The sequence below is a fragment of the Sus scrofa genome, chromosome 6, assembly GCF_000003025.6.
Source record: "Sus scrofa isolate TJ Tabasco breed Duroc chromosome 6, Sscrofa11.1, whole genome shotgun sequence".
NCBI classification, from domain to species: Eukaryota; Metazoa; Chordata; class Mammalia; order Artiodactyla; family Suidae; genus Sus; species Sus scrofa.
In genome coordinates, this window is record NC_010448.4 from 99,227,762 (window position 1) to 99,250,458 (window position 22,697).

At 47.2% G+C, this 22,697-nt stretch overlaps 1 protein-coding gene across 1 annotated transcript in view; it reads right to left on the reverse strand.

Annotated features, from left to right (window-relative positions):
- The window catches only part of RAB12 (RAB12, member RAS oncogene family), a 28,403-nt gene extending 11,537 nt beyond the window's left edge, over positions 1–16,866 (reverse strand). The window contains exons 1-2 of the mRNA XM_021096067.1: positions 16,616–16,866; positions 1,473–1,533 (exon numbers count right to left, since the gene is read on the reverse strand). Of these exons, the coding sequence (XP_020951726.1) occupies positions 1,473–1,533; positions 16,616–16,841 (287 nt within the window). The 5' untranslated portion in view covers positions 16,842–16,866. The remainder of the gene's footprint in view (positions 1–1,472; positions 1,534–16,615) is intronic.

A 22,697-nucleotide genomic window follows, 5' to 3' on the forward strand; every position in this document is an offset into this window, starting at 1 on the left:
GAAGGATGGATACTTTTCAGTCAGGCCACAGTGTCACCATCTGCACACTCGGTCATCCAGGAAGTAAGCCTCACATTTTCACATCACCTGCATCCCCTTTACAAGGCAACCTCCCCCCAGGTGCCAGATACAGAGGTGGACACCCCCAGGGAATCCTTTCAAAGATGTTTTTTTTTTTTTTTTTTGTCTTTTTAGGGCCAAACTCGTGGCATATGGAGGTTTCCAGGCTATGGGTGGAGCTGTAGCCACCAGCCTATACCACAGCCACAGCAATGCCAGATCCAAGCCATGTCTGCAACCTACACCACAGCTCATGGCAACGCTGGAGCCTTAACCCACTGAACAAAGCCAGGGATCAAACCCACATCCTCATGGATACTAGTCAGATTCGTTTCCACTGAGCCACGATGGGAACTCCCTCAAAGATGGTCTTGACCTTAAAGAGCTTAGAGTTAGAAATTGCAGCTCACGTGAACGACACTTTGCTGTCACTTCCAGGGCACAAAAACTGGGCAGCCACGCACACAGCGCAGCGTGCCACTCTTCCAATCATGGGTTAAAAGAATTAGAAATGTCCATTTTTTGTTATAGAGTATTTAGGCAAGACCGTAAACATTTCATAATCAAGCCGAGACAAAAGTATGAAAAACATAAATACTAGACAAAAAGCAACCAACAGCCCCTACATCCTTCAGGTGGGCTAAACAGTCAGCGATGACCAATGAAGGTGTTACCTGACACGGCCGGTGGCAGAGGCACCAACAGGGACACGGATGAGGCATGAAGGCATGGCACTGACACCAAGCGTTAGGTGACCGATGACGCCACAGACGGGCAGCAATGAAGGCAGATGAAAGCACACACACACACGGTGGACACACACTGAGAGCTGAGGCCGACCTGCCGAGAGGAGTTAGTAGCTGAGTGCACTGCACTATGGGTGTTAGGGACAGAGGCCATCCTCAGGACCCCACCCCTCCTCCAGAGGGCCCCGGACCCCCTGCGGGCTGCCAGAGCCCAGCCGGTTTAGTCTCTCACACGTTCCTGATGGGCAGGGACAGTCCTGTCCCTAAGGCCACAGCTGCAGCCACATGGACACTGTCCACGGGGGCTTCCCTGTCTGCTCGCAGAGTAACGTTAAAAACATGAAGAGCATTTGTGCAAATCAATTGCTTTCGTGATGACAGTTTTGTCCAATGATCGAAACTAAAGACTAAGGTCTCCAAACCAGCTCCCAGGAAAGTGTCATGAAATTAACCCCTCTCCACAGCTCCCGGGCCCAAACAGGGTGTGACGCAAGCAGACTCTTTTCTAAATTCTCTTGTGAAGGAAGCTCTGTTCATTTTATCTGAACAGGATGGGAGGAGAGGAAACGCAGGAGAGACGCACCAGCTCAGACAGTTAATTCATTAGACAAGCATGTGGATGGTTAAACAGACATGACAGCAACTGGGCACAGAGCCCCCACTTACCAGATCTGTAACCTAATTTTCTTTCCTCTAAGCTCTACAGTTTTGATTTTAAAGTCAACACCTGTAAATAAAACAGATGAAAAAGAAGCAAAATCAGTCACAATGCAATCTGTCCTAAAATAATCCTCTGTGTACATTTTTATACCATGATCAGGAAAACAAACAAAAAAAACCCCTGCTATCACTAAATGCAAAAGGAGAAAGCAGAAGTTCGCCGATATCGGGGACATCGCAGTAGCTCTGCGCTTCCACGGAGTCACCTACACCAGGGTTTACCCTGAACTCTCCAGGCAGAGTGTGCTGTTCCTGTAAGACTTTATTATACCACAGGTGTAGCATAAACAACCATTTTAAGGAGTTCCCGCTGTGGTGCAACCGATCATGTGAGCGTTGGGACCCAAGTTTGATCCCTGACCCCAACAGTGGGTTAGGGATCCGGTGTTGCCACAGCTGTGGCTTAAGATGCAACTATAGCTCGGTCAGACCCCTGGCCCGGGAACTCATATGCCTTGGGGGTGGCCAAAAAAAAAATATTAAAAAACAACCAAACAAACAAAAAAACCACACACAAAAAACACACCCATTTAAAAATTACTACTTGGAGTTCCTGTCGTGGCACAGTGGTTAACGAATCTGACTAGGAACCATGAGGTTCGGGTTCGATCCCTGGCCTTGCTCAGTGGATTAAGGATCCAGCATTGCCGTGAGCTGTGGTGTAGGTCGCAGATGCAGCTCGGATCCCGCGTTGCTGTGGCTGTGGTGTTGGCCAGCGGCTACAGCTCTGATTAGACCCCTAGCCTGGGATCCTCCATATGCTGCGGGTGCGGCCCTAGAAAAGACAAAAAAAAAAATAAAAAAAATAATTTACTACTAATAATGACTAAACAAATGAAAGGCTTTAAAAGCATATCGTTATCTTGGGGAAAATTCTTACATAGAACACAGGAAACTCAATCTTGATTTCAAATAGCCTTAGTCTCAATCTAGAAATTACTGTATTAATTATTTTAGCATTCACAAAAAGTGACTTTATCATGTTGTCAATAGCGTGGAAGAGGAAATATTTTAAAATAATTTACTCATATAAATTAATTTCAATTTTTAATTAAAAGCAAGCAAACCATCATGTATCACATCCAATTCAGCCCTTAAAGCTTAAGATGACTTTTTTTTTCCCCCTGGCTAAGGCATATGGAAGTTTCTGGGCCAGAGACTGAATCCAAGCCACAGCTGTGACCTACACCACATCCTTAACCTGCTGTGCCAGTGGAAACTCCCTGAGATGATTTTTTATACCCAATTTCTCTTCAGATGTTATCTTACATACTTCTCAGTTACAGAAAACTTGAGGTTTCAAAATAGTATTTTTGACACAATTTTCACAACTAAGAAAAATAAACCAAAGGGATGCCAGCTATGTTTGGGAATTGGAGACACAGTCTCTGCAAGCACTGCTTCCCGACTGCTTCTTGGACCCGGGCTCCCCATGCTGCCCCACCTCCAGCAGGCAGGGAGAGGCCACGGTGGCCAGTGATGCACAAGGACCGGCTCCCAGGCCCCCCTCTGCCGGCCGATGTAACTCATCCAAGTCAGATGATGCTCTTGAGGTGAAGCGTAGGACATGTGACTTTTATAATTAGCAACCCACTGCAGACACCAATGCAACCAAAGGCCATGTTTACAACCCTGGTGGGAGCGGGGGCAGCCACCCCAGGTTGGACAAGAAAAAGAAGTGGCAGGAATGTGTCACAGCTGGAGAAGAGGCTACTGCACTTCAGTTCTTAATCTCCCACCCAGCCGTGATTTCAAAGGTCAGGGCCAACGCTGGTTAAGGCAATTTCACTTTCAGTTCTGCAACAGCTGTGCTTTTCCCACTCGATGACGCTCTCCAGCAGCCCTGAAACAGGAAGCATGTCTGTACACGACCAACATCCCCAAACAGAAGCCTTCATGACTCAACCACAAGGAAGAGCCTGCCTAACGCGGTATTTATTCCACAAGGCCCGGAAACCAGCCTGGACGCATGGGCTCTGCTCCAATTTTAAAAAGGCACAGCTCAAGGACAAAACCCCTCCTTCCAGAAATCAGCAAACAGTCAGGGCCCATTTACAAATCAAATTCATACTGTGTCACGACTACTATTGTGTTTTATACTTTGTTTCCAGTTCCTCTGAATTTGGGTTTTTTTTTTGAGAATTTGGTTTTATTTAAGGGAGCTGCAACTTTTATAAAACCTATCACAGTGGCTGCTACATTTTATTGAAAAGAATTGTCAGATGGCCTAGCAGTTAAGGTCTAGCAGTTAAGGACTCAGTGTTGTCACTGCTGTGGCAGAGGTTTGATCCCTGGCCCAAGAACTTCTGCATGCTGTAGACGTGGCCAAAAAAAAAAAAAAAAAAAAAGAATTGGTGGATGACACTTATTTTGTGAACTCTGCTTCAGGTCAACTAAAAAATCCCTTGAGGGGTTTCTGTTGTGGCGCAGTGGTAACGAATCCAACTAGTATCCATGAAGATGCAGGTTTCATCCCTGGCTCGCTCAGTGGGTCGGGGATCCGACATTGCCATGAGCTGTGCTGCAGGTCACAGACGCAGCTCGGATCCCACATTGCTGTGGCTGTGGCATATGCCAGCAGCTATAGCTCCGATTCAGCCCCTAGCCTGGGAACTTCCATATGCTGCGAGTGCATCCCTATAAAGGAAAAAGAAGAAGAAGAAGAAAAAAAAAAAGAATCCCTTGAAACTGCCAGAATAATTTTTGTTTTGATTAGGTGATTTGGCGATTTTCGCTGCTAAGTGCTGTTCTGAGCCTGAAATTGTGAGGCACTCTTTCCCAACCAATTTGAACTTCCCAACTTTAGCAGTCCTGCACTAGGGTTATTTTGCAAACCACGAAGTCTAATTTATAAACATAAAAGGAAAGGGCATTAATAGTCAACATCAGAGGTAAGTGGTAGTGCTACCACAATGTGATTGTACAGATACTACTAATTCCAACAGAACCAAGCAAAGCAAAGATGAACCAACAGTGAACAGGATTAAGAATCTGTTTAGCTAAAATGAAGACTATCCAGTTTTAGGGAGATTAATGTCATCACTAACACAGAGAAATATCCAGTGGCTAAATCTGAAATTCCACAAAAGAAAGCAGCTCCTTAAAATAGTCTTCTCTCATAAATGAAATCTTTACCTTACCTAATAGCCACTAAGTAGCTGGTAATGGTTGTAAACGTATCCTAATTATGGCTTAGAAACAAATTCTTGTATCAAAGTATACAACTAAACATTTTAAAAAACTTAAACATCAAGGCAAAAATATCTCAATGTTTTTTATTTTTAATATTTTCTTGTTAAAGAAATTATAATGGTCCTTAACAAAAGGTAAGCCTCAAATAGGAGATTGGTTTTGGGAGAAGCCAGCACAGACTCCTGTCTGGGCAGGGCCGCCCAGGACCAGTGCTTATAAACAGGTAAGGGACAAAAAAGGTGGCAACTTTGGTTGAGAACCTCGTTTCCTATCCTGTCCTGACCAGTGGGGGAAGCAACCAGCCTACCACTCCAGCAGGGGGTGGGGACTGTCCCTGGCCCTGAAGAGCTGAGTCATTCAGACCTAAATCTATGCTCCAGGCACCTGGCAAAGAAGTGCCTTTCTGGCTGCCCTCTCCTCTTAGAGAACCTGCGGGTCTGCCTAGAACCTTTCCAGTCCTAGGTGGCTTCCACCTGAACCTTCCAGTGGCCCCACCGCCTGACCCTCTCCTCATCCCAGTTCTGCTCCCCTCCCGCCCTGCCCATCGCTCTGTTAGCTTCCTGCATGACGGGAGCAGGTGCCCTCTGAGGACAGTCACCCCCCAGCTCCCTGGAGCCTAGAAACTCGCTGGTCCACGACAATGACTTGGTAAGCCTGCTCCCCTCTTCCACTGAATGCTGGATGTGAAAGAGAGATGCTGACTCTTTGGAAACAAGAGGAAATTCAGGACTGGGGATTAAACAAACACACACACTTAAAATGTAGGAAGGAAGGGCGGATGTTCTGCTCTGGGTGTGCCTGGAGGGCCCAGCAGTGGAATTCGGGGTGCCCAGCGCACAAGCATCACCCTGGAAACAGAGCACCTCCTTTCTCCTGCAATTCCTGTCATTGATGGTACATCCCTAAAGGATGGGCATCGTAATGTGCCCAGACCTCCCCCTCCCCCGCCCTCCTGGAGCGTTATCACAGTAACCATTTACTCAGTCACATGATGGGAAGTGGACCGCTAAGTGTATGTCTTGCTGGGTGACAAAACTTCCTTTACGCTCACCAACCTATGAAGTCTTACCAAAAAGATTTCAGTACTTTTCCTAAAAATGTCCGTAACATATTCAATATTTCAATCAGGAAGGATACAGCTCACAGGGCTGCAATCCTGCCATCAATGGCTAGAGATACGACTGGTCCAGTCGAATCGTCTTCTTTTTGTCTTTTGAGGGCCACGTCTGCGACCATACACCACAGCTCATGGCCACACGGGATCCTTAACCCATTGAGCAAGGCCAGAGATTGAACCCACAACCTCATGGTTCCTAGTCGGATTCATTTCCGCTGCACCACAACAGGAACTCCCAAGTCTTCTTGATTTTAACTTCCTTTAATAACAATGACAGTGGGCACCTATCCGACCCCCTGTGCCTGATGTGCAAAATGTGGGCTCCTCCAGCCGCCCAACGAGCCAGCACTGCTTTCCTCATCTCATAGGACACTTCGAGTGGAGAGGCCAAAGTCATTTACTTGAAGGTTCTATCACATGCTGCTGGTTGAGGGGAAAAACCTAGATTCAAATTTGTAACAGCCCACACCAAAGATTGTTACGATAAAGGTCAGATGCATGGAAAAAAGAAAAGTGCAAAAATTTCTGCAAATGGCCCAGAATCACCATAACCAAGTTGTTAAAGAACAAAGCTTCACCAGTACTATCAGCTTTGGATTTATCTTTCATAACTCTTAGCAAGAGCATAAAGTATTGTTGTACTTAGTGCTGATAAGACTGCTGAGCTCCCTTGAGGCAAAACATTTCCCCCCAAAAATAGGACTATTACTTTTTTTGCCTGGGCATAAAGTTACAAAAATGAAAATGCAAAAGTAAACAGAAGCTTCTTTCTTAACATTCCCTTTCAGCAAAAAGCTAAATAAAAGCAAAAATAACAGAGTGGCCAGTGCTGTGATGACAGCTGAGTGTCCCTCCCCTTCTCCCCGTCCCCCAGCAGCAGAGACCTGGGGTTGGCACCAGACTGTGGCTGTGGTTTACTTAACTCTTTCAGAAGGATGAAGGGTTTCCCAGACTTTGAAATGTCCCAATCCAAGCAGTGGTCACAATGTCACTGCCAATTCATACTAACTACCTTAGGTTCACACACAGGCTTTTCTTCCAAGGACGTTTCATTTATCTTTTATGGTGTCGCCCAATTCTGGACATAATGTTTCTACAGATGGAGAGACCTCCCAGCATTTTCACTGAGTTGATAGTAAGAAAAAACAAAACAAACAAAAAAACCCTAAGAAATATGTCAAGGTCACAGAGATCAAAAGAAATTAACCCCAGAAAACTACCCCTTGACTATGAGGCTGGCCTTCCACCTGACCACCGCCTACGGGGAGGGCACAGGACGAACTCCCGCAGGACAGCACCCTCTGAGTACAGACAACGCAAACTGGCTGCCGGCAGACCGTCTCATATACTGTCCACAGGAGGCACCTGAACCTGAAACCCTATTTAATACCCTTCGGCTTTTCCGACTTAAGCCGAGTTAGGAGAGGTCAACAAAACAGAAACAAAGTATGGTAACTATGATATTCTGTCTCAGGAGTAGGTTCTACTAAAATAGTCAAAATGAGTGAACGTCATTAAAAAACACTCTCAGGCCTGAGGACATTAAACATCCAATAGGACCTGCCCCTCTCTCTGTCCAGACTTGTCCAGCCTGTGCCCTGAGTCCACCAATGTCTCTGATTCTGACTGTGCAGGTCGTGGCCCTGAACTTGGCTGGAACAGGCCCTGCCACACACAAATTTCTTTAGGCACAGACAGGGGAGTCTGGGGTCCTGGGCTTCAGGGAGGAGGGGCACGGAGTGTGCCCATGGAGCCTGGCAGGAGAGGTGGGCCAGTCATGGTGCACACAGGAAAGGGCTACAGGAAAGGATGTGTTCCCTTCCCATCGGGCGGAGAGCTAACTGTCATATGTTTGCAGCACTTCAGGTGCTGCTCGAAGGGCTCTGTGTACCTGGTTGCAGGGATATGCTTGACAGTGTCACAGAGATACTGTCACCATCCCCATTCAACAGATGAAAAACTGAGGCCAGTGTGCCGGGACCTTGCCTGAGTCCATAAGTTGGTAAGTGGGAGGGCACAGATTTGCACCTGGGTAGCCTGGCTCCTCCCAGCTCACCTGCAGGCTCACCTGAAGGTAAGAAAAGGAAGGAACCACTGGGAGGCAGCAGTAAACTTGTATTTAACCTCAAAAAAGAGTTTTGTGTTGCTAAGAAAATACTGTAAGAGAATGAGTGAGGGGCTGGCCGGCCGGGACAAGATCGCCCCCACAGCAGCAGGCCTGGCCCTGTCCTCTGCCTCCACACAGACTCCTGTCTGAGACGCACCGACTCATTTCCACCTCTTGGTCACAAGGGGAAGAAAAAACTGATGGGGGAGGAAGAGCTGGGAATTAAAAACAAAACAAAACAAAAAAACAAAAAAAACCCCAGATGATCAAATGATGGATCAGTAGTATTTCCTTCAATTGCAAAAAATACTAACTTCATGGCTGCTCAGATGGACCTGTAAAACGCAGGCGAGGTCCAAGGACTTTTACCCAGGTCATGTGTTTACCTTCTGACACTCCCCGCCCACCTGTACGTGTTGCTAAAGGGCAAGAACTATTTTTTTTTTTGGAGTGTTTCAGAGTTTTTGCATCTGTAACATAAGAGGGTAAGAGGAGTTCCCTCCTGGCGCGGCAGGTTAAGGATCTGGTGTTGTCACTGCTGTGGTGAGGGTTTGATCCATGGCCCTGGGAACTTTCACATGCTGTAAGTGCCCCCGCCCCCCAAAAAAAGGGAGTATAAGGGAGCATAGTTAAGCCTTTTCTGGCCCAAGTATGAAAGGTACTTCACGCTCATTCATTCCTACAGCAGGAGACAGAAAAGAGTCTAAGTTCTATCTCATTTTTCTTTTTACGAAAGAGGAAACAATTAAGTAAGTCACTGGCCTAAACACACAGTGACAACATGTGAGTACAGCTGGGACTTGAACCCTGGACCAACCATCCATCCAGTCGCCACACCCATACTCTTCCCACCGATCACATCCCCAGGTAGCACCTAGAATGACAGGAGAGGCCAAGGAGAAAGGCCAAACCAATCAAAAATGAAGGTTTGGCTATAGGTGTGTGTGTGTGTAGCAGGCCTTGGAGGGTGGTCCTTCCCCCTGCACCTGCCTTCAGGGGCCCCGAAGCGTCAAGGACAGCTAGGAGAGTTATTCAAGGGCAACTCCCACCCCAAGCTTGCCCAGGTGCATCTGCAAGTTGTTGTCTGGTTTGTAAACTGAGAAGGCATTACATCAGCACCAGACACCAAACCATAGGAGCTCAGATTTGGGGGAAAAGCTTTCTGATGGCATGCAGTGTTCCGTTAAGCCTGTGTTGTGTTTTCTGGTTTTAAAGTTGAAGGATTAAAAAAATAAAACATAATCACATCCAATTTGGATACTATTTAGGCCCGTGGTTCTGGTTTTCTAAATACTTTCCAAATGTTAAAGGACAAAAAGAGTCCATTTCTTCCTCTGCTGAAGGAGCGCAGCTTTTTACCTTCTGCTAACATTTCATCCGGCATCTCCGAGACTCACCTCTCCTCCTGAAAGGGACAGGCCAGGTAAGCAGGTAGCCCTAGGCCCCGTGAAGCAGCCAGCAGTATGACTTACGGAAGTGGAAGGAGCCGCTCAGGAAATATTTGCTGACTACTGTACAAAGCTATGTGTTCCTTACAAACGCAAACACACACTTCATTAGAATCATGTTGCTGACACACAAAGCTGGAGAATATTTTGGACCTGTCAGTTCTCCAAGGACCCTTGTCTGCCTTCTAAAGTGAGTTCCCAAGCTGCAGAAGAGGCAATCTCGAAGAATCTGGATCCTTACCACCACATACAAGCCGACCTTTCTTCTTTAGCGAGTGCCTGACAGTGAAAGAAAGGCTGAATGCACATAAGCCAGGTCTTTAAATAGACTTTTATTCAACCTCAATAACCTGGTCTCAACTTGCCACTCTTTCTCTGAAAGACAGCTACTTTATTCCACACGTACGTCTGCACAAGCCTACCAGCCTGCATTAAGTTCATGAAATAAGCCAAACCATCAACAGCATATGGTGGCACAGAAACTCTGTCCGAGTCACCGTGTCACGTCACCCTGGCAGGGGAAGGGCTGACACTGGAGTGGGTAGGAATTCAGGACGACTCTCCCTAACTTCCCTGTAAGTGAAACACTCAGCTCAGCCGTGGCCGGAAAGACTGCATGTGATCACAGGAGAGCAACATAAAACACACAGCTTAGAACTTTATTTACTAAAAAAAATTTTTTTTAAATTGCTGCACCGGAGCCATATGGAAGTTCCTGGGCCAGGGGTTGAATCCCATCTACAGCTTCAGCAATGCTGGATCCTTTAACCCACTGTGCCAGGCTGGGGATCAAACCCTCATCTCTGCAGGGACCCAAGCCTCTGCAGTTGGATTATTTTATTTTATTTAATTTTTAAGAGCCACCCCTTTGGCATATGGAGGTTCCCATGCTAAGGGCTGAATCAGAACTGCAGCTGCTGGTCTATACCACAGTCATAGCAACTCGGGATCTGAGCCATGTCTGTGACCTACACCACAGCTCACGGCAATGCCAGATCCTTAACCCACTCAGTAAGGGGGCCAGGAATCAAACCCACAACCTCATGGATACTAGTTGAGTTCACTACCGCTGTGCCAAGATGGGAATTTCTGCAGTTGGATTCTTTTTTTTTTTTTTTTTTTTTTTGTCTTTTTGCCTTTTCTTGGGCCGCTTCCCATAACATACGGAGGTTCCCAGGCTAATCGGAGCTGCAGCCACTGGCCTATGCCACAGCCACAGAAGTGTGGAATCTGAGCTGAGTCTGCAATCTAAATCACAGCCCACGGCAATGTCAGATCCTTAACCCACAACCTCATGTTTCCTAGTTGGATTCGTTAACCACTGTGCCTTGATGGGAACTCCCCTGCAGTTGTATTCTTAACCTACTGTACCACAGTGGGAACTCCTAGAATTTTAATCCAGTATCAAATGTTCATTCAAGCTTCCGAGCAAAAATCTCTTACCTAAATTTCCAAAGTAAAGAACAAGCATTCAGTTTCCCTCGACAGCAGTTCTACTGCTTGTAGGCAGAGGGGACCAGACGCTGGTGGCCTGCATCTCATCCATCCTGTCCCCTGACACTCAAGGCCAATCCTTAGATGGTGACTCCTGCCCAGCATTTACATTCCCTGTTCCTTGGACCCCTCGGTTCTGCCTTCCACTCACTTTACTGCTGGCCCTGCTGAAACAGAAGCACCTGCACCATGAGGCCTCTCCGTCCTGGGAAAGGAGGGCGCCCTCTACCCACATGGGACTCAAAGCTACACAATCTCTCTGAGAAGAGACCACACTAAGTAAGTGCATGAGAAGAGGGCTCTGTCCAGCGCTACCACCTTCTAAGACCACCTACACTTCAGGGGCCAGGCTGTGAAATTAAAGAATTGCTATAAAATGAGAAAAATGCAGAGAAGTGAGGTTCTCGAACTGAATTTAAAGAACTTTTAAATTCTGATACTGTCTTTCCTATTTTTTTTTGGGGGGGGGGGGGGTCTATGTTTGTTAAGTCATTGTCTTCTTTTTTTCTTTTTTTTTGAAAGTTAGTGGGAGTATCCGTCCTGGCTCAGTGGCAACGAATCCATGAGGTTGTGGGTTCGATCCCTGGCCTCAGCTCAGTGGGTTGGGGATCTGGCGTTGCCGTGAGCTATGGTGTAGGTCACAGACATGGCTTGGATCTGGTGTTGCTGTGGCTGTGGTGGAAGCCAGTGGCTGCAGCTCTGATTGGACCCCTAGCCTGGGAACCTCCATATGCCATGGGTGTGGCCCTGAAAAGAGCAAAAAAAAAAAAAAAGAAAAAGTTGGTGATAGTGAATTTCTCAAAAATGTCCTTCTGTGGCAAAATAAATGAATTGGCAATTCTATGTGGCCCCCAACACTTTGGAAGAAACTTTGCTGCCCAGGAAAATCAGAATTCTGGTCTAAACTGTTGTACTCCTTCTTTTCCTCTATTTAAATACACCAAACTTGGGGGCGCTTTCCTAAAGATGTGAGAGGCTTGGAATATTTGAATGACTGATTATTCGGTAAGAAATGCAATTCATAGAGCATTACTTTAACATCCAGAGAAAAATAATGAATGATAGGGGCATTGTTAAAAGTCAATTTCAAGGATACCAGAGATCGATGACATCACTCCCTTCACAGGGCTGTGGGGAGGACCAAATTAGACAAGTAGGAAAGGGTTTCATGGTTTCTGATTCCAAAGCATCAGAATTTTCAGAGTAAAGTAAATTTAAATCTCAAAGTAAGCTAAGGAACAGACAGAAAGAAGTCACTTGCAGCCCTGGCCCTGACCACCTGCTAACCACTGTGCCATCATGGGTGAGCTGTCTACCCTCTGGGACTTTGCTTCCTCATCTGTAAATGGGGAAACTTTCAGGACTGTTGTGAGGTAAAGAGTGTACTTTTGCTGGTACAGGGCACTGCTCAAAAACTGCAGCTCCCACTAATAGAACGTAATCTTCTACACGCAAAGACAATACATTGCTTATCCACAGTCACATGCTACCTTGTGACAGAACTTAAATTAAGAGCCCAGTCTCCTTAATCTTACTTCAGTGTTTTTCTAGAATGCAATGCTGCTTTGATGATGGTGGTAGGAAATGCTGCCTAGTAAAAACATTTCAATCAAGGCAAAATTAACATGGAGTTCCCTTTGTGGCTCAGTGGTTAATGAACCCGACCAGGATCCATGAGGATTCAGGTTCAACCCCTGGCCTCGCTCAGTGGGTTAAGGATCCAGCGTTGCCACGAGCTGTGGTGCAGGTCGAAGATGCAGATCCTGCGTTGTGTGGCTGTGGCGTAGGCCAGTAGCTATAGTTCCAATTGGACCCCTAGCCTGGGAACCTCCACATGCCAAGAGTATGGCCCCAAAAAGCAAAACAAAAAAACAAACAACAACAAAATTAACATGGAGTTCCCTTCGCTCGCATTGGAAACAAATCCAACTAGGAACCATGAGGTTGGGGGTCTGATCCCTGGCCTCGCTCAGTGGGTTGAGGATCTGTCATTGCCACGGCTGTGGTGTAGGCCATAGCTGTAGCTCTGATTGGACCCCTAGCCTGGGAACCTCCATATGCTGAGGGTGTGGCCCTAAAAAGCAGAACAGAAACAAAAAATCAAAATTAACAGCTAGGTTTTTTTTGTTTTTGTTTTTCCTTTTTTGGCCCTCCTACAGCATGTGGAGTTCCTAGGCCAGGGATCAAACCTGCATGCCGGTGCTCCCGAGATGCCAAGGATTCCACTATGACACAGGCAGGAACTCCAACAGCTAGCTTTCAACAGTTACATAAAAAACAAAGGGTAACAAACACACTATCAATTTTTTTTTTGTATTAGCATTGTGAATCTCTACAATCGACTAGCTTTTTTCCCCATTATTTCAAACTTCAAAAAGTTGCTCCTGTGCCCTTTAAAGGACCTGTCACACTATGCTGGCTACATCATACTAAATAACTCAATTCTATGAATATAAAACCCCATTTGAAAGTAATACTCCACCTAGGCAATTTCTATTAATAGATCAATTATTAAAAACTATTTTTTTTTTTTTTTGGTCTTTTCTAGGGCCAATCCTGTAGCATATGGAGGTTCCCAGGCTAGAGGTCTAATCGGAGCTATAGCTGCCAGCCTACACCAGAGTCACAGCAACGCCAGATCCGGGTTGCGTCTGCAACCTACACCACAGCTCACGGCAATGCCAGATCCTTAACCCACTGAGTGAGGCCAGGGATCGAACCCACAACCTCATGTTTCCTGGTCGGGATTCGTTAACCACTGAGCCATGATGGGAACTCCCCTAAAAACTCTTTTTAGCTTTCCATAGCCTGGTGAGTTGCATCTCTTTCAAACTAAATTAACTCTGATTTGGTTAATGATACAAAAAAACCATTTTGCTCACTTAAAATTTTACAAAATAGGTTTATTATCCCAAGTCGCTTGGCAGTCCCACTACTGTCTTTTATAGAAAGTCCAGTGAGTCTGATGTGCTTTAAAAAGGCACTTGCCAGAGATACCTGCAGCCTGAGGCCCTCGAGGCCGTCACTCCAGTGACGCTCCCAGATCGGCGCCTGCCCCAGGCCAAGGGCGCAAGGTCTTTCCAGACCCTGCGTCCAAGGAGCACACGGGCCAGCCAGGACAGGGCACGTGGCCCTGAGGAGGAGAGTGTGGAGTTGACTGTGCTCCAAGGAGACAACTCTGAGGAGACACTCAACAACTGGTGTTGGAAGGACCCTATGAGCTATCTGCTCAGGCAGGAGAAGTTCAGGTGGGCAACCACATCCCCACAGCACACCCAGCGCCGCATTTAAATACGTCTTTCTAAAGGAACTCCAGGAATGAACTTATGTCTACAGCATTCCGCCAACTCGCTACTGGAGGGTCTGTACACACTGCTATGCTGCCCTCGTCCACCTGAAGCATCCTGCTCCCCTGGCTCTTGTCCTGGTCATACTCAGTCCCCTGTGGGCAGCCCAGCACCAGCACACAGCAGGTGCTCAGTAAGTGAAGGAAAAAGCAACTCGGGGCTGAGACTGGGGAGGACTGAGGGATAGTAACTTTCTCAAAGTGTCCGCATACTGTAGGTGAGACCAGAAGCTACCCTCTTTCTCTGAACCTCCCACAATTAAACACTGATCAAGTCAAGAACTATAAACTATGAAACAAAAATGAGCAGGACAAAATACAAATGCAGGAGGAAGCCCACGGTGGCAGCGGGTGGGAGACGAGGGCATGTGTGTGTGCGTGTGCGCTTTTAGGTCTGTTTTGTCAAGGGGTCAGAGAAACCAACTGCCTCATCACCTCACCTCTCAGTTTCTTCCTGATTCCCAAAGACCTGATGCAACCCTGCCCAGTTAGCCGCAATGTCTCCTGCCAGTGCTGTGCCCAATGCTTCAAGGTCCTGGAGCAGTCATTCCTAATGTCCCCTAAGGAGTCTTTCCCTGATTGTGGGGATGCCAGGCCACTGTGGCCCTGGCTTGAACCTCCCCTCATCTCTCCTTGACCCATCCTAAAGCCGCCTGTGTCATCCCACCTCACCTTCCAACCACCCAAGCCCTGTTCCCCATTATGCCTACACTAGTTTCTCTTCATCACACAGCACAACTATATTAGTCTTCATTTTTCTATGTTTTTAAGTGCAGAGCCATGAAAGATGGACAATTTTGAATTGCTTTCAGCTGTTTTATTCATGCCAGGTACTAAAATAACATTATAAACCCTCATTTGATTGTTTAATAACTTCCTGTGCTTTATATGATCCAAGATTGGATATTTGAGACAGGACTAAGCTATGTTGAGCTTTAATATCATGATCCCTTAAGATCTTTAAGGCCAAGATCTTAAAAACAAACAGGGTACAGAGAGCATATGTACATCCAACATGAGCTATTACTAAAAAGGCATTAAAGGGAATACATTCTCATAAACAAAACAAAAAGACAAAACACATCGAGGGAGGTGAATTTTCCAATAAGACATTTTAAATGTGGTACTATTCTGTTACTTGACAACCTCAAATTGTATCACCTTGGAGCCACCATTGGTTACAATAGGTTCAACATGAGGAATGAGGGTTTTTTTGGTGTCTTTCTAGGGCTGCACCTACCACACATGGAATTTCCCAGGCCAGGGGTCCAATCAGAGCTGCAGCCACTGGCCTACACCACAGCCACAGCAACACTAGATCCAGGCCGTGTCTGCAACCTACACTGCAGCTCATCGCAACACCAGATCCTTAACCCACTGAGCAAGGCCAGGGATCAAACCTCAAGGATAGTATCCTCATGGATACCAGTGGGGTTTATTACCCCTGAGCCACGACGGGAATTCCCTGGAAAGAGATTTTTAAATTCTGAATTTCATATTTACATACTATTTAGTCACTGTTTCTTAGACCTCCCCTGGGACGGGACGTCCTGCCCATGACTAAACACACCTGCCTGTTACTGGAGATGACTGCACTTCATTTTGAAGAACTATCTTATCTTTGGGATCCCCCTGCCTCTGATCCCTTCTAAGGGGTTTTCCATAGAAACCACTGTTACCCACTGACTTGACTGGCCTCAAGCCAAGGCGTGTGCGCCTGACTTCATCAGAAAACTTCCCTGCAGTTTCAATTTTACATCCTGAGGACGTTATACTTCCTGACCGGCCCGTCCTGTAGTTACCCCTGTACTTCACCCACCTGGTGGTGCCCGAGGCCGCCTCCTTACTATGGGAGCCCCTGGGCTATTTGAGGTCACGGACAAACACAGGTGAAGTCCCTTTGCCCCGCATTTACAGATAAAAGAAGAAACTTGATGTGGTGTTAGTCTGAATATTCCCCAGAGATCCTCCACGGGGAATTTAAAACTTCATTATTTCAGCGCAACCTAAAAGTGAGTTCAAAATTAGAAAATAAACGGAAAACACTCCCCCTTGTAAGGCAAAGCGAAGACATCCAAACTGCCCACAGATGACCCACTCTGGCCATCTAGCCGGCGCACAGCCTGAGTTCACCACACTGCCCGCCCCCCACTTGGCACCACCTCTTTCCCGTGAGGAGGTGGGGCCGGGTTTCTGCGGAGAGATGCTCACACTGTCTCCGGGCTGGACCTGCCCCGCGCATCGCCCAGCCTTGTGACGGCGTAGCGCGGATGCCCAGGATAAGTCCGCGAGGGGGCCCAGGGGTTTCCACCAGGCCTCGGGCAGGGGCAGAGGGGCTCCCCCCGACAGTCTCCGCACGCACGGCCCGGCCGGCGGCAGCCTTACCCACGGTGGACTTGCAGGCCTCGCAGAAGGTGTCGTCCGTGAAGCGCTCCATCAGGCTGGTCTTGCCCACGCCGCGGGAGCCGATGATGATGACCTGCAGCTTGAAGTCGGCCGGCCGAGGGGGCTGCTTCCGCCGGCGGGCCTGGCCGCCCGACAGCGCGGGGGAGCCCGTGCCCAGGCCGCCGCCGCCCGCGGGCCGCCTCTGCAGCGCGGCGCCCGGATCCATGCACGCATGCGGCCCCCGCGCGGCCCGCCGCCAGCCGCGCGCCCCGGGCCCCCGCGCCCCTTCGGCCTCCGCCGCGCGCCCCGGATCGGCCCCGGGCTGGGCGAGCGCGCGCTCGAGCGGCCCCGGCGGCCCGCAGTCTCCGCGCTGCAGCTGTGCCGCCGGCCGGCCCCCGGCGCCCGCGTCCGCTCCGCGCCGCTGCCGCCGCCGCCGCTACCGCCGGGGGAGGAGGAAGGGAAGCAGCTACTCCGCAACAGCGGCAGCAGCATCCCGGGCGAGGCGGCGCGACGGCGCAGGCGCGACGGGCGGGGGGCGGGGCGGGACGCGGGGAGGTCGCGCGCGCCCCCTGCCGACCGGAGGACCGCCCGCCCCTCGCGTCGCCTGCCCGCCCCTCCCCACTCACTGCGTTCTGGCACCCTCTGCTCTGACTCCACTGCCTTCTCTTCACTCTCCTTTCTTTCTGAGGCCTGTATCTTCCCCTTCTCCTCCATCCCCATTCCCGCTTTCTTTTTTTCCCTCCTGACCCTGCTGTCATTGAGTACAGTCCCCAAATACCAGGCAAGTGTCTGAGCCGTCTCCCCCCAAACCTTCTAAAATACTGTCCCAAATCACTGTGGCAAACTGGCACTGTCGCCAAATGCTGAAATTCCCGGCCGGCCTCAGCCTAGACACCTGCCCCCAGGGGCCCCATGCAGACTCGCCCAGACCCCACCTACCCCGCTTGGGAGGGAGCCTGATCACGTCCTGCCTTTTCCATAAGAAACACACAAAACAGTTATTCTTAGCTCTGATTGCGTCCTAATTCAAAGTGCAGACGTTTTTATTCCTTTTAACTTTTAAAATAAATAAATAGCCTGCACCTTTCGGGGAGCAAGTGAGTTCAGATTCAAACAGTAGGAAGAAACTCCAAGATTGATGCTCTGAAAGTTTAGGAAATATGGACTTGGGTAGTATGTTTTGTCGTTTCTATTGGAAAGGTTTTAAGGATACAGAGAAATCAGTGCTCTGATTCCTTGCCAGGGATTTGTTTAGCAAATTCCTCAGCGTGAACTTGAGCACCTCAGAACACAGGGTTCTAAATATGATAGGAGCTGGCACCTACGCCCAGAATGATCACACAACCCACCAAATTTCAGCTTTATTTAGAACTGGGTTCAGTACTGCCTAGTCGGGTGGATATTACTCTACAAACCTGATTTATAAAACTCTCTAGCATTGCCCACAAAGTAAACTGGAAGTTTACATTTGTAAGAGAATTCTTAGCTCTCCAAAAGCAATCACAGTAGCAGCAGTCTTTTCAGTGGCTCTTAGGCTGTTTAAAAGATCAGACCTGTATTAATTTAAGTACGGCTCCATCACTTACAATCCGGGAGCATCTCTGGGAGATGTAGATTTCTCTTCTCTTCTGTAGGAATGAGAGTGATCCTCTTTGCCATTTAGCATGGTTAGGAAAATATCTACTAACAACCTACACAGAGTCTGTTGTAAATGGGAACTCACTATGTTAATGTAAGGAATTAAAGAACCTGATTAGCCCAAGATTTTGGGAATACTGCGATTTCACAAAGCAAGCCATGTCTGCAAAGGAGATCTCAAGATTTTTAGTTTGGTCCATTCCAACTTATAGCACTTCCTGTCCTAATGGGCAAATGAGTGTGGCATGGTTCGCACTGCTGAAGACCCTCTGACTATCTCCCTTCTCTGTGGCTCTGTAATTTCTTCCACTGGGATAATAAATGGGCTAAGTGGCAGGGGTTTGGGTAGCACCTCCAATTAGGAGTTCCCGTTGTGGCTCAGTGGTTAACGAATCCAACTAGGAACCATGAGGTTGTGGGTTCGATCCCTGGTCTTGCTCAGTGGGTTAAGGATCCAGCGTTGCCGTGAGCTGTGGTGTAGGTTGAGACAGGGCTCGGATCCCGTGTTGCTGTGGCTCTGGCGTAGGCCAGCGGCTACAGCTCTGATTGGACCCCTAGCCTGGGAACCTCCATATGCTGCAGGAGTGGCCCAAGAAAATGGCAAAAAGACAAACAAACAAACAAACAAACAAAAAACAATCACAAAACTCCAATTAAAATCTGCTAACTGTTGCTGCATAGTGTTCCAGCACTTGGAACCAGTTACAGTGTACACTTCAGCAGACACTGGTGGGAGGATGAATGATGTTTCACAGATGTTCTTATTGATAAAGCTAGCTGGCTCTGTAGCTCTGTCCTAAATCCAGACTGTGAAATAGAGGGGATGCCTTTGCTGTCCTGCTTTTCCTCCTGGAAAATCAGTTCCCCCTTTCATCACGATTACCTTAGCACCTGATCACCACCTAAGATCAGAGACGTTGTAACTGTTACAAATGAGCAGAACTGGAAGAACATGGAGAGTTAGAAACAGAGTCTAGGACAGAATCTGGGTCACCAACACCTGAAAGATAGGCAAAGGGAGAGAGGCCAAAGAACCCAACAAAGGTGGCAGGAGGGAGGAATCTGGCGTCAGTGGGTCCTGGAAGCACTGGGAGGGCTGTGGTTTACAAAGATGGGACTGATCACAGGAGTCAATACTACAGACTCGTCAGATCCAATTAGTGCAAGCACTCCTTGCTCTTCATGGCACTGGGTGACCATAAGAATGGGGGTGCGTTTGTATCCTTTTTAAATATTTCACATATAAATGATATCATATGATGTTTGTTTTCACTTAGTACGATAATCTCTAGGTCCATCCATGTTGCTGCAAATGGCATCATTTCATTCTTTTTTTACGGCCAAGTGTTAGTACGTTGTATATATGTGCCACATCTTCTTTATCCATTCCTCTCTCAATGCACATATGCACACTGAGGTCTATGGAATGATTGGCCAAGGGGGACCTGCTGTCTGGCACAGAGAACTCTACCCAATATTCTGTGTAATCTGTGTGGAAAGAGAATCTGAAGGAGAATGGACGTGTGTACTTGTATAACTGGATCACTCTGCTGTACAGCAGAAATGATCATAACATTGTAACCAACTATACTTCAATAACTTTTTTTTTGTCTTTTTGCCTTTTCTAGGGCTGCTCCAGAGGCATATGGAGGTTCCTAGGCTAGGGGTAAAATCGGAGCTGTAGCCACCGGCCTACTCCAGAGCCACAGCAACTCGGGATCCGAGTCACGTCTGCGACCTACACCACAGCTCACGGCAACACTAGATCCTTAACCCACTGAGCAAGGCCAGGGATTGAACCTGCAACCTCATGGTTCCTAGTCAGATTCTTTAACCGCTGCGCCACGGTGGGAACTCCTTCAATAACATTTTTAAAAAAATGAAAAAAAAAAAAAAAGAATGGTGGTACAAGTTCAGAGAGATCATGATCTTTGAAGTCAGTGGGGATGTGATGGCCCCTGATTATAAAGCACACCTGGTACTTACTTAGCACCCAGAGGAGCTACCTGTGAAGGTTGTGCTTTTTGCAATTACTCATTGTTAATACACCATGGTAACAGAAATTTGAATCGTCAGTGTGAGAACTGGAGGTTTTTCCACCTAAATCATGGTAACTGAACTTCCTGCTTATCAGAACCAAGCAGAGAGGGCTGCTTGTATTGAAAGGCATTCATCACAGTGACAGTGGGAACCAGATTGCATTGGTTCTCTGCTCACAGACTCTGATTTTTGTCCAGGGATTCCCACTGCCCTGGAACTCATATGCTTCATGGAGGGCCTGTCCCAGCGTCAGGATCGGGGGTGAATGTTCACTTGTCTCCGTCACTCAGATTCTCTTCTTGTCAGTAGGTGGCTTAGGAAATGGCATATGACCAAAATGACCTGCAGGGAAATTTTTGGGAAGAAAGAGCTTCTGGTAAAAAGTTCTTACTCTTCAAAAAAGACCCAAGGAAGAGACAGTCTCTTCTCTTGAAAAGTGGATGTGTACAGGTGTGATGTTTATAGTTGCTTTTAGTTGCTGTCGCTGTCTTGCGAGCTGGCTGACATGATGCAGATATAAACCTGGCACTTTGATGTGGTTGTGGTCACCGAATTAACCATCCATGGAGACCCCCTCTCTAGGGACATCTTACCATACAAGAGAATAAATTCCCGTGTTTAAGCATTTCGAGTTAGGCCCTTCATATTTGGAGCTGAAAGAATCCTAAAAATAAATAGGAATGCATCCTTACAAGTGTGACATTATAGAGGTAAGCTTGAAGCAGCCCTAAACTTCTTTAAAGAATGTAATTCCAAACTTCATTACTTTAGTTATCAACAACAAATGACTCGTGATGTGCCTGTGAGCTGATCACAAGACACGAGTGTTTCTTGGCACTGCAGTTGAGAACCGGACTATGTACTAGCTTTGAAGGTGAGGTAACAGATAGGAGCAGCTAAGAAAGACCAAATTCAATATATTTCCCAATACTGGAAGTCAGAGTATCGTCCTATTGGATATGGAGACTGATGTAAATGAGCATAATCTATAAACGGAGTGGATCCAGATTCCCTGGAGCTTGAAGATTGTACAATCTTGGGGTTCCTCTTTAAGAAAAGAAATTTCAGCATTGCAAATGCATAGCTGTCACGAATCATGCAGGGTCTGAGATGGTACCCAGACTGCAATGAACATGTTAGCCCTTCCCAGTTCTCGGATGCTGGCTGAAGTCACGTGGCTCCTGGGTCAGCGGCAAGCAGGTATCAATCTTCTTCCCGATAAGACGTCTTCCCCCCGCCCCCATTTTACTGAGATATAGTTGACACATATCCTTATTTTAGTCCAAGGTGTATAACATGAGCCTTCAATACTTGCTTAATTTCAAAATGATCACAACCACTGTAATTGACATCGATCACCTCACATAGTTTTGCTTTTTTCTTGTGATGACATCTTTTAAGAATTACACCCTTAGTGATTTTCTTTTCTTTTTTTTTTTTTTTTTTGTGTGTGTCTTTTTGCCTTTTCTAGGGCCGTTCCTGCGGCACATGGAGGTTCCCAGGCTAGGGGTTTAATCGGAGCTGTAGCCACTGGCCTCCGCCAGAGCCACAGCAATGTGGGATCCAAGCAGCGTCTGCCACCTATACCACAGCTCATGGCAACGCCGGATCTTAACCCACTGAGCAAGGCCAGGGATTGAACCCCCAACCTCATGGTTTCTAGTCGGATTCATTAACCACTGAGCCACGACAGGAACTCCAGCAATTTTCAAATACAGAATACAGTTGAGTACAGTCACACTGCTGTACATCACATCCCCAGGACTTATACGTTTTGGAACTGGAAGTGTGTACCTTTTGACTCCTTTCACCAGTTTTACTCATGCTCACCCCACCCCCTCCTCTGGCAACCACCAATCTGTTCTTTGTATCTATGAGTTCATTTGATTTATTTATTTGGCTGGGCCCTCGACATATGGAAGTTCCTGGGCCAGGGATCGATCCTGCACCATAGCAACGACCCAAGCCCCAGCAGTAGCAATGCCAAGTCCTTAACCGCCAGGCTGCCAGGAACTCTAGTTCCACCCCTGTTGGGTTACTTCAGGTCACCTCCATCCCTCTCAATGACATGCCATTTTATTATGTTTGTGTTTAATCAGTATGTTCATTTTTTTTCCACACAAAAATATTTTTAGGGACAATTTTAAATGTCATCTTTTATTCGACCCGAATATTTTTTCCTTTGTGAAATGGCTCAATTGAACAATATTTTTTCATTTTATTATTTAATAACATAAATTATTAGGTAACTTTAGAATAAGTTATAAAGTATTACAACACCTAAGCAAGTGAACTTAAGAATGCATATATGTGGGGGGCATCATATTCCTTCCTGTCAAAAGCATGGGGAGCCTAGACATCCTGGAAGTAATTTACACAATGCAGTCTACATCAAAATATTACA